This window comes from Syngnathus acus, chromosome 13 (assembly GCF_901709675.1).
Source record: "Syngnathus acus chromosome 13, fSynAcu1.2, whole genome shotgun sequence".
Taxonomy (NCBI): domain Eukaryota; kingdom Metazoa; phylum Chordata; class Actinopteri; order Syngnathiformes; family Syngnathidae; genus Syngnathus; species Syngnathus acus.
Window position 1 is genome coordinate 3,060,741 of NC_051098.1, and position 13,292 is coordinate 3,074,032.

At 43.9% G+C, this 13,292-nt stretch overlaps 1 protein-coding gene across 5 annotated transcripts in view; it reads right to left on the reverse strand.

Moving 5' to 3' along the window:
* nlk2 (nemo-like kinase, type 2) overlaps positions 1–13,292 on the reverse strand; it is a 61,664-nt gene that overhangs the window by 30,406 nt on the left and 17,966 nt on the right. For all 5 annotated transcript variants that reach the window (XR_005099957.1, XR_005099956.1, XM_037268421.1 and 2 more), the window contains exons 7-8: positions 11,977–12,078; positions 3,814–3,900 (exon numbers count right to left, since the gene is read on the reverse strand). Coding sequence is in view for 3 of the 5 variants with exons in the window: in XM_037268421.1 (XP_037124316.1) it covers positions 3,814–3,900; positions 11,977–12,078 (189 nt within the window). In the remaining 2 variants the exon portion in view is untranslated. The remainder of the gene's footprint in view (positions 1–3,813; positions 3,901–11,976; positions 12,079–13,292) is intronic.

Here is a 13,292-nt window from a genome sequence, read left to right on the forward strand (position 1 = left end):
GAGAGCATGTAGGCTCCCTCGTCCCTGCAGACACTCAGTGACACTCTGATGAAGGCGGAAGTACCCGCCGAAACATGTCAGGTAATGCACCTAAAATAATTTGTTTGATGTAAAAGAACCAGTGAAGTGATTAAAAAGGAAAAACAAGATGAACTTAGTACAACTATTACGAAGACGTTATGGAGAGAACTGCGTCAAGGAATTTCGCCTCCTTGAAAAGCTGACGAAAAAACGAGCTCGCTACAGGAACCACCTGAGGTTCAATCTACGCTGCCGGGATGAAGAAGTAACGCCGGCCAGCCTGACAATCAAGAACCCAATTCCGACCAGGAACGCGGAAAGGATTATCAGGAGAGTGCGGATGACTCTGGTCAAAGAACGGATATGCTGCACAACCAACAAACTCAACAACATCAACGATGAACTACAGCGACTGACGGAACAATTCAAACACCGGTATGCCCTCGACAATAACACGGACCCAACACTACACGGACATTTAGATAACATACACGAACAGGAATTTGCCGCCACAAAAAACTGACACATCGGGAAATTGGACAGACTCATCGCACAAAAGAAGGCACAACCGGACCACACACACATCAACGATAAATGGATTCACAATATGTCACGCCACAAACCCACCCAGGCAGAACGCAGCATACTAGCAAAAGGACTCAACTACGGAGTTAGCATGCAAAAAAATACATAATCCAGGACAAAAAGCAGCACTACGCAATGAAGTTGCAGGTATATTAAAAACGGCTAAATCACCACCCAGTAATATTACAAAACAGGAAGCAAACGCAATGATCACACTAGCAAAAAATAAAGACATTACAATCCTCCCAGCGGACAAAGGCAGAACAACAGTAATTATGGACACAGACACTTACGAAGAATCGATGCAACAGGTACTACAGGACGACACCTACGAAGTAGTAAAAAAAGACCCAACAGAAGACAAGAAAAATAAACTCAAAGCATTACTCAAACCACTACTCATTGAAAATAAAATAGACAAACAGGCATACAATCACTTAATACCCACAGCAAACATCATCCCCAGAATCTATGGCACACCAAAAACCCATAAACCAGGTACACCTCTCCGCCCCATCGTAGACAGCATAGGGTCAGTCACATACAACCTTTCAAAAGCACTCACAGAAATAATAAAACCACTACTAGGACTCACGGATCAACACTGCAAAAACTCGAAACAACTCGCCACAGAACTCACACACATAAAGGTACAGAAAGATGAAATGTTCATATCACACGACGTCATTTCACTCTTCACAAAAACACCCACACAGGCCACCATACACATAGTACATGACAGACTATCAGCAGAGAGGACACTCAAGAAACGCACAAATCTAACAGCACAGGACATCACCCAACTACACCATTTCATCGCCACCTCCACATACTTCCAATACAGAAACACAATCTACAGGCAAAAAGAGGGATTCCCCATGGGAGACCCTCTTTCTGCCATCATGTGCAATTTTTTTATGGAGGATTTAGAACAAAAGGCACTCTTAACAGCCCCGGACACACAAACCCACGCTATGGAGACGCTATGTCGATGACATTCTAGAAAAAACAAAAACAGGACATACACAACACCTCACAGACCACCTCAACACCATAGACACCACCGGTAACATTAAATTCACTCATGAAGAAGAAACAGATCGATCCATAGCCTTTCTAGACATCAACATACACCACACAGACAACGGAGACATAAAAATAAAAGTACACAGAAAACCCACACGCACCGACCAATACCTCCTCTGGACATCAGAACATCCCACTAGACATAAACTGTCAGTCGTCAGAACACTATACGAACGCACAACAATAATCACGGATCCGGAGGACATAACACAGGAAGAAAAATACATATCAAACCACATACAACACGCACTCAAAAAATGTCAGTATCCACAATGGGCAATAACCAAAGGTGCAGAACAGGTAAAAAACAAAAAATACAAAACACAGGGGGAAAGAAAGAAACAAACATGGAAACAAGAACCCAGCGGAATGGTGACGTTGCCGTATGTGAGAGGAATTACGGAACGCATCAAAAGAGCCATGAAAAAATACAACATAAACACACCTATCAAACCACATAACACTCCGTCAGATACTGGTCCACCCAAAAGACAGAGTCAAGCCGGAAAATAAATGCAATTCTATATACGAGATTCGATGTAAATCATGCAATAAATCATACATCGGGGAGACAGGGAGGAACTTCATCACAAGAAAAACAGAACACAAGAAGGAGTGTGAGAAGGAGACAGCAACAAGACAAACAAGAGCAATAAAACGACAAGCAGAACAGGAACACTACAAGTCAGCCATTACTGACCACTGTAAAAGAGAAAATCACATCATGGACTGGGAAAAGGCCAGAGTCATCCGCACTGAAGAAAACAAACATCAGCGTTGGATCAGGGAGGCCATTGAGATCCGCAAGCGGGGCCCGAGGACCATCAACAGGGACGAGGGAGCCTACATGCTCTCTACAACCTGGAACAGCATTTTGGAGAGGTGAACGGATAGCAGAGGGCGTGACTCACCTGTCAAATCTGACAGGTGAGCCACGCCTTCATCCATCAGCTGATAAAGACGCGTCACAACCACATCAGTGACACTCTGATGAAGGCGGAAGTACCCGCCGAAACATGTCAGGTAATGCACCTAAAATAATTTGTTTGATATAAAAGAACCAGTGAAGTGATTAAAAAGGAAAAACAAGATGAACTTAGTACAACAACAACTTCCTGTATTGTTTTGCCCAACACAACCCATTTTCTTTTGCAAAACAACCCAAAGTTGGGTCAAATTGACCCAAATTCCTGGGTTGGTCCAATTTTTAACCCAGCAGTTTTACGGGTGTACGTGTTCTCAATCAAACTCCAAATGTAACACATTTTATACAGTTATGTAAATGCACACATCCTGAAATATTTGGTTACACTTTTTTATAAAATACCCCGAGGAAGTTTACATCAGCATAATGTGCCCTTCTTTATGAAGTACACACACTTTACTCATGACACCATTTGAAGATGAAGATATGAAAGCTACAGTATTTTCCCGACTATAAGTCGCTACTTTTTGCACAAGCTTTGAACCCTGCGGTCCAGTTCGGCTTATCTATGGATTTTTCATGATTTGTATTATACTGTATGATTTGTGCATATGCTCTTATATGTAGAAATTAAACATTAAAACACCTGCGGCTTATAGTCCAGCAGGATTTTCCCCTAATTTTAGTTGGTGCGTTTTATATTCAGGTGTGGCTTATAGTCCAGATATTACGGTACTTGCATTAAACGCAGTGTTACCACCCATTTTTGGTCTGCTATATTGTTATTGATGGAAACAGAAGTAATACCCACAAAATGTCCTTTGTTAGCAAATACTTACAAAATGTCCTTTGTTAGCAAGTTTAAAATCTGGCTGGGTGTTGCGATTTTTGTAGAAAGTCTTTTGGTCTAATTCAGTTTTTTGAAAGTACAGCATACTTTAACTTGAATAGGATTTTGATTCTGATAATAAATGGTAATCTATCTTACTAGGACTTAAATTAAAAAAATGCAATTTAAACATGAAACCAGAGAAGGGTACTCAGGTACTCTAAGAACTGGATAATGAAGTGTAGTTCTCGCGCTATCAAGTGAGGAAGTTGGTAAAGTCAAGTAGAAACTCTCTCATAAAACACAGAGCAGTGCTCAACGAACAATATGAAAAACCTATACAATCCAGTGCAATATAATAACTCACCGGATCAAACACCAGCATTCTGCAGAGAAGGTGAACAGCTTCATGAGTTGCTTGACTGGACAGTGTGTAAAGAACAGGAAGGGATGGCTGTAAACCAAGCAAAAATAAAAAAAAAAAAAAAATGAAACAGGACATACAGCAATCATTGCAACATAATATTCACTGCATCCAGAAAATACTAACAGCACATCACTTTTCCCACTTTTTATGTTAAAGCCTCATTACAAAATAAAACACCCATCCATCCATCCAACCCATTCATGCTTCCATTTTCAACACCGCTCATCCTATTCAGTGTCACGGGGGGTGCTGGAGCCTACCCCATCTGACTACAGGCGAATGGCAGACTACATCCTGAACTGGTCGACAGCCAGTCACATGGAGACAAACAACCAGTCACACCTACATGCACACCGTCACTGAGCGGGAAACGATACCACGGTGCCCACACACAAGTCAGGCGAGTGCACCCCTGCACAAACAATAAATAAAAATAAGACACAAAAATGCCAATGAGTGTATCAATGGCTACTGAATCGCAAATATGCGGGACTCCACCGTAAATATTTTTCTAATTACGTTTTGTAAATTTCATTTTAAGCCAAATTTTATCTTTATTTCATTTTTTACCTTTTTTTAAAGATATATTCTTTATTTTATTAAAGCGTGCTCCTATTTTAAGCTCACTTTATTAATTGTGTATGCATACATTAATGTTTTGTTTTTATGTATTCATGTTTTTCTTTCATTGTTGTAAAGCGCTTTGAGCTGCATTTCTTGTATGAAAGGTGCTATACAAATAAAGTTTATTATTATTATTATTATTATTATTTATTAGGAAGAATATATCTATTATGTTACTTGTCTGTACGTGTTACCACAGTGTTTGTGTGTGAATATTCATTCCTTAAAGGAAAATCCCTGCGGTGAGGTCTCATGCACATTTCTGCTAGTCAGTCAAAAAGGCTTTCCATGAAGTGCAAATATAGATACAATATGCGTAATTGTTTTTGTTATGGGTTAAGTTTTATAGTAAACTTCAACTAGGGTGTCATTAAACAGCTCAAAGCATGCTCAGGGAGGGGCAAAGTAATATGTACCTCACACTTGCTGCAGGACCCACACTGCTTTTAGAAGAAGAATGCCTTTAATGTGATTGTACAACTGGTATACAAAGAAAGGAAGATTTTCCACTAGTGGGAGGCTGCTGCCATGCAAGGTGCAGCCAGGCACCTCTGGGAGTGATTTTGGGTTCTGTGGGAAGAGCGATCCAGGGCGCTTGCTTATAGCACTGTGTTGGCTCATATGTTGAGCTCTTGTTTTGTGAAATAAAGAGCCGGTTACCAAACCCACGTATTGCCTGGTACTTTGGTAACGCTACAATATAGTTATATACATAAATCTGTGGAATAATTGGAGCCGCAACTGACGACGAGGCTGACGTCAACAGCTGTTGTTGTTGTTTTTTTTGAAGTGACACAGCGGATGAAGATTTCGATGGATTTAATGATTTGGAGTGACACGGATGGTTCGTTGAAATTATTGTTTATATTACATTTATTTGATACATATCTAGTCTGACGTCAACAGCTGTGTTTTTTCTTTTTTTTTAAGTGACAAGAAGATTCCTATGGATTTAAAGATTTCGAGTGACACGGATGGTTCGATAAAATTGTTGTTTATATTATTGTTATTTGATATATACCGTAATTTTCGGACTATAAGTCGCTCCGGAGTACAAGTCGCATCAGCCATAAAATGCCCAAAAAAGTGAAAAAAAACCATATATAAGTCGCTCCGGAGTATAAGTCTCATTTTGGGGGGCAATTTATTCGACAAAATCCAACACCAAGAACAGTCATGAACGAGCAACAACAGGCTAAACGATAGGTAACGTGACATAAACACAAACGAAGAGCTGAGAACGGCCCTGACTTAACATTCAGTTATTTAAAAAAAAAAAAAATATTACATAAATAACACGTTTATAAAACCATCCGTGTCACTCTAATTCATTAAATCCATCGATCGTCCTTTGTCAACAATGTGTGCGCGCCGCTGACGGCGCTTGCACTTCAAAATATTCCACAGGCCCATATAACGATATATAAATTAGAAATCAAATAACTATTATAAAAGCAATAATATCATCAAACCATCTGTGCACTCTAAATCATTAAATCCATCGATCAAATTCCTCGTCCTTTGTCATCAACGCCGCGCGTGAGCCCTGACGTCAGCCTCGTCGTTATTCCACAGATCTAGTATATAACTATATTATAGCCTTAACAAAGTACAAGGAAAGACGTGGGTTTGGTAAACGGTTCTTTATTTAACAAAACAAACTTCCAGGCGTGTGGCGGCGTGGACTTCCAGCCACGGAAGTGGAAGAGAGCTCCATAGAATAGGACCGGGCGTGCGTAAAAGCCATGTCCGAGCCCCATCCACTGTCCCTGGACAGCCACCTGGCCGAGCGCCGGCCCCCGACTTCAATCCACGGAGGTGAAAGAGAGCTCCTTAGAGTAGGACCGGGCGTGGGTAAAAGCCATAATAGTTTTTCAAACCTTCTGTGTCACTCCAAATCCTTAAATCCTTCAAACTCTTCATCATCCATGTCACTTAGAAAAAAGCCGCTAATGATGCCGGCCGGTAGTACGTGGGGCCCTTCGTCATCTTCGTCATCCCGTGATCAATCTTTGTTCTTTATGTAAACAACCGCCGCGCCACGCCGCGTCGCGCTGCTGACGTCACTTGAAATTCAAATTACAGTAATCCCTTGCTACATCGCGGTTCGTTTATCGCGGTTTCACTTTTTTTTTTTGGGAAAATTTTTGAAAAAAAACATATATAAGTCGCTCCTTATTATAAGTCGCTCCCCCACCCAAACTATGAAAAAAACCGCGACTTATAGTCCGAAAATTACGGTAGTTTATATATTGTTATATGGGCCTGTGGAATAATTTCAACTACAACTGACGACGAGTCCGACGTCAGCGGCGCGCCACACACGCGCAGTTGTTTACATAAAGGACGAACAATTCGATCGATGGATTTAATGATTTGGAGCGACAGATGGTTTGATAAACATATTATGTATGTTATAGTTATTTGAATAACTGAATGTTACGTCAGGCCCGTTCTCAGCTCCTCGTTTGGGTTTACGTCACGTTAGCATGCCGTATTGTTTAGCCTGTTTTTGCTGGTTCATGTCTGTACTGTACTGTGTTGGATTTTGTCAAATAAATTTCCCCCAAAATGCAACTTAAACTCCGGTGCGACTTATATATATACTACTGACTGGGAAATGTTTAAGCAGGCGGCCACTTGCAACAATCGGACGGACATAGAGGAGTATACTGACTCTGTTTCTTCTTACATCACGAAGTGCATTGATGATGTGACCCACACAAAATTCATCGTCACTCGGGCTAACTGGAAGCCATGGCTGACAGGGGCTGTCCTCAGGCTGCTGAGGGCCAGGGACAAAGCCTTCAGAGCGGGGGATGAGGCTGGCTTGAGAACAGCGAGGGCCGACCTGTCCCGGGGCATCAAGGAAGCGAAAAAGGCATTCTCCGGCAAGATTACCGCCCACTTCAAGGACAGCAGGGACGCACGGAGCCTATGGCAAGGCATTCAGACCATCACGGACTACAAGCCCGCACCGCAGAGCTGTGAGGGCAACATCCGTCTGCTCAACGCTCTGAACCGCTTCTTTGCTCGCTTCGACGCTCAGAACAGCACTTGCCTGCTGAAGACCCCTCCCCCTCCGCACGAGCAGCCCCTGTGCCTCTCTGCCGATAGCGTGAGGACGGCGCTTGCCACTATCAACACCCGTAAGGCGGCGGGCCCTGACAACATCCCGGGTCGAGCGCTGAAGGACTGCGCTGGGGAGCTGATGGGTGTCTTCACGGACATCTTTAACATTTCCCTGCAGCAGGCCATCGTCCCTTCGTGTTTCAAGGCTGCCACCATCGTACCTGTGCCGAAGAAACCTGCTCCGTCCTGCTTCAATGACTACCGCCCCGTGGCACTGACACCCATCATCATGAAGTGCTTTGAGCGGCTTGTCATGGAGCACATCAGATCCATTCTCCCACCCACCATAGACCCCTTCCAGTTTGCGTACTGAGCCAAACGGTCCTCTGAGGATGCCATCTGCTCTGCTCTCCACTCAGCCCTCACCCACCTGGAGAGAAGGGACTCGTATGTAAGATTGCTGTTTGTGGACTTCAGTTCTGCATTCAACACCATTGTACCACAACGACTCATCTGCAAACTCGACAAGCTGGGCCTCAGTACCTACCTCTGCAACTGGCTACTGGATTTCCTCTGTCAGAGGCCTCAGGTGGTACGTATTGGCGACAAAATCTCCGCCAGCATCACGCTGAGCACGGGGGCCCCCCAAGGCTGCGTGCTCAGTCCGCTGCTCTTCACCCTGCTGACGCATGACTGCACTGCTACTTACAGTAGCAACCGCGTGCTGAAATATGCCGACGACACGACTCTGGTGGGTCTCATCACCGGGGGTGACGAGACTCAGTACAGGTCGGAGGTCGACCTTCTGGCCATGTGGTGCAGGGACAACAACCTCCTGCTGAACGTCAACAAGACCAAGGAGATTGTTGTTGACTTCCGGAAGGGTCACACCCAACACTGACCATCGACGGTGCTGTGGTGGAGAAAGTGAGCAGCACCAGATTCCTGGGGGTGCACATCAGTGAGGACCTCTCCTGGTCCACTAACACCGCATCACTGGCGAAGAAAGCTCAACGCCGCCTGTACTTCCTGCGGAAACTCAGGCGAGCAAGTGCTCCTCCGGCCGTCATGACTACATTCTACCGTGGTACCATTGAGAGCGTCCTCTCCAGTTGTATCGCTGTTTGGGGTGGTAGCTGCACTGAATACAACTTGAAGGCCCTGCAGCGCATAGTGAACACGGCTGGTAAGATTATTGGTGCTTCACTCCCCTCCCTGAAGGACATTTACACCTCCCATCTCACCCGCAAGGCGACCACGATTGTGAGTGATGTGAGTCACCCCGCTCACTCTTTGTTTGATCTTCTACCCTCTGGGAAGAGGTACAGGAGCCTGCGCTCCCGCACCACCAGACTCACCAACAGCTTCATACTCCAGGCTGTTAGGATCCTGAACTCTCGCCCCCCTTCTGCGTAGCGTCCTGTACTTTTGCGCTATATTCTGACTGTCTGCTGTATGCACACTTGCTCCATTTTTGCTCCTCTTATTTATTATGTTATTTGTTTATTTATTATTTATTCATCACTCTTATTTATTCATTGTTTGTGCCTTCTTGTTTTTACTTTTTGTGTTGTTTACTTGTATGTAAATTGTGTACTATGTCACCGTGGGATAGTGGGGACGTAATTTCGATCTGTTTGTGTGTCTTGACGTGAAGAAATTGACAACAAAGCAGACTTTGACTTTGACTATATGTTTTTTCCCCTTTATTGTGCATTTTATGGCTGATGCGACTTGTACTCCGGAGCTACTTTTAGTCCGAAAAATACGGTAATCCCCCCGCCCTAATTCAAGTTTTAACAGCCCTTTGTAGCACCTGCATTATCCTACCTAAACCCAATTAAACCACACTCAGCCCTCATTAAACAACAAACCTCAGCCATTAGTCCCCTAATAACCAATGTCATCAACCTCTCACTCCAGTCTGGCTCTGTACCCCCTGCATTGAAGACTGCCATTATTACCCCCCTGCTCAAAAAACCCTCACTTGACCCGGACAACCTTGCCAACTACAGACCAATATCTAACCTCCCATTCCTCTCCAAGGTTCTGGAAAAAGTGGTAGCTGCCCAACTTCACACTCATCTCACCCGCAACAACATCGCTGAGAAATTTCAATCCGGGTTTCGCTCTGGCCACAGCACTGAAACAGCACTTGTTAGGGTCACCAACGATCTTCTCATGGCTGCCGATGCAGGCTCCCCGTCACTTCTCATCCTGTTGGATCTATCCGCTGCATTTGACACTGTCCACCACAATATCCTCCTTAACCAACTTCACTTCACTGGATTCTCTGGCACTGCTCTAACCTGGCTTCAGTCCTACCTCTCGAACCGGACCGAGTACGTTTCCCTGGGGGGGAAAAAATCCGACACTCACACTGTCACCTCCGGTGTCCCCCAGGGATCTGTACTCGGTCCTACCCTCTTCACTCTCTACATACTACCCCTCGGCAATATAATCAGGAAGTTCGGCATCTCATATCATTGTTATGCGGACGACACCCAGCTATACCTCAAACTTGACCCCCCCGCCCTCCATAACCCAGCCTTCTCCATCTCCCTCATCCATCCTCTCCCTGTGTCTGGAGGAGATAAAGGCGTGGATGAATCTCAGCTTCCTGCAAGTTAACAGTGACAAAACCCAAGCCATGTTAATTGGCACTCCCCATCAGATCCATACCTGCCCAATAACAAGCATCTTATTCGCCGGTCTCACTATTCCCCTCTCAGCCACTGTCACCAACCTGGGTGTGAAACTGGACCCTCAACTCAACCTTGAGTCACACATAAAACACATCTGCAAAACCTCCTTCTTCCACCTCAGAAATATTTCCAAACTCCGCCCCACACTTACCCCGACGGATGCTGAGAAACTTGTCCACGCCTTTGTCTCCTCAAGGCTAGACTATTGTAACGCACTCATCGGGATCCCTAGCAAGAGCCTCCAGAGGCTTCAGTACATTCAAAACAGCGCTGCTAGGATCCTGATGAGGGTGCGGAAAAGCAATCACATCACACCCATCCTCCGTTCTCTGCACTGGCTCCCCATCAAATTCCGAATTGATTATAAGATCGCCCTCCTCACTCACCATTGTATCCTCGGACATGCTCCCCCATACCTCAAAGAACTCCTTGCCCCAAAACCTGCCACCCGAAGCCTCCGCTCATCCAATTCACACCTTCTCCACCTTCCGAAAACCAAGCTGCGCACCATGGGCGACCGGGCCTTCTGCCATACAGCCCCTACACTGTGGAACTCCCTCCCCGACCACCTAAGAGCACCCCAATCCACTGACTCTTTCAAAACTGGACTTAAAACTCACCTCTTTACCTTAGCATTTCCGTAATTTCTCTCATATCTTGGTTGTCGTCCAGTTGTTTTATACTTGTCCTCGTTTTGTTTTCTTGTTTTTTTATCTGCCATGTAGCACTTTGAGATTCCCCCGAATATAAAGTGCGTTATAAATATAATTTATTATTATTATTATTATCATGAAGCAGCAGCCATTTCTGCAATAAGTGTAAATAGCCTCACAAACCATCAGGGAAGCTACAACCCACAACACTTTATAAGTCACCAGGGCCTCCACCACTAAAAGGGACAGGTCGCAAAGCCTGAGCAGCGGGAAGTCATCGTCATGGTAGTTCTCCAACTATCTTTAGAAAGGTCTTAGTCGACTCCTCCGCATCATCCTCCACACTGGAAGTCTTTCCATATGCCTCAAAGAGCTGATTGAACAGTGGCAGGAAACCCATTTCCGTATCCTCCACCCAAGAGAAAGAGACACCGTTCCCAGGCTTCAGTGCAGTGTCAGAGAGACAGTTCCATTTTGAAGCCTCTGTAATCCTCCTCTGCATAGTGCTTATTACACACAACTAATCCTTAATTCAAAAAAATAAATTCTAGTCGCAAGCCCAACTTTGCGATATAGACAAGTGAGAGTAGAAGCCAACCCACATTGTTTTAAACAAAACCCCACTAGTGAAATGTATTGGTCTGACACGACAAACATTATTGGTCACGCCCAATGGCAGTTCCCATGAAATACTGAATGACAAGACAACTAATATTTTGTTTAATTCAATCGCATCACTTAGTTTGTTGATTTAAGTTCAAATCTGTACATATGTATTATTGGTCATAAGACACCAAGAGGCAGATTAACACATATATGAATCAATACTCTATACATTTAAATATTTATCAAATAACAGTGCTGGCAAAATGAAAAAAAGCAAAGAAATGTATTCTGCAATAGTGAACCACCGGTGTTATACTTGCACTTTAGGTGTACTGACATTCATTGTTCAAGTGTCCAAAGGTTCTTAGCAAAACAAAGACATCATGTGACAACACAGCATGTCAGACAGAAAAACTAATTCCTTACAAGAGCCTCCTGATTACCTGTTTGTTAGGTCCTCTGAGAATATGCGCACGAGCTCCTTCACACGCCGTCCTCATCGCCTCCATAGAAGGAGTCCCCAACAAGTCAGTGATCAAGTCCAGCTATTGAGAAAGAGAATTAAATTTTCATTTCATTTCAGTGACAATATTTAGGCACATAGATATAGCACATTAGAAAAGAGTCATGCCAGGGAAACCAATCAAAAAAAAAAAAAAGTCAAGGGACTTGACTATTAGCGCTCCCTTAAGTCAGCCTTTATGTTAAAACAAGACCCAAATCTAAATATTACCGTATTTTCACGTTCAAAAGGCCCACCGTAATAAAAGGCACAGTCTCAGTTGTGTGCCATGACTGTGTTTAACACACACATAGGGCGCAACGGATAATAGGGCACGGGTTTTATATACAGGACTGTCTCAGAAAATTTGAATATTGTGATAAAGTTCTTTATTTTCTGTAATGCAATTAAAAAAACAAAAATGTCATACATTCTGGATTCATTACAAATCAACTGAAATATTGCAAGCCTTTTATTATTTTAATATTGCTGATTATGGCATACAGCTTAAGAAAATTTAAATATCCTATCTCAAAATATTAGAATATCATGAATAAGTATACTAGTAAGGCAGGGGTCTCAAACTCCAGTCCTCGGGGGCCGCATTCCTACATGTTTTCCAAGTTTCCCTCGTTAAACACACCTGATTCAATTATCAGGCTCCTGCAGAACGTGAGGATGAACTGATCATTTGAATCAGGTGTGTTTAACGAGGGAAACTTGGAAAACGTGTAGGAATGCGGCCCCCGAAGACTGGCGTTTGAGACCCCTGTAGTAAGGTATTCAACTAATCACTTGAATGGTCTAATTAACTCGAAACACCTGCAAGGGCTTTCTGAGCCTTGAAAAACACTCAGCTTGGTTCAGTAAACTAAATCACAAGTATGGGGAAGACTGCTGATCTGACTGCTGTCCAGAGGACCATCATTGACACCCTCCATCAGGAGGGTAAGACACAAAAAGAAATTTCTCAAAGAGCAAGCTGTTCACAGAGTGCAGTTTCAAAGCGTATCCATAAAAAGTCTGTTGGAAGGGAGAAATGTGGCAGGTAACGCTGCACAACCAAAAGAGATGACCGCAGCCTTAACCGCATTGTGAAGAAGAGTCGCTTCCAGAATTTGAGGGAGCTTCAAAGACAGTGGACTGAAGCTGGAGTCCAGGTATCAAAAGCCACTGTTCACAGACGTGTCCAGGAAATGGGCTACAATAGCCGTATTCCCATGGTCAAGCCATTTCTGAACTCAAGACAACGGAAGA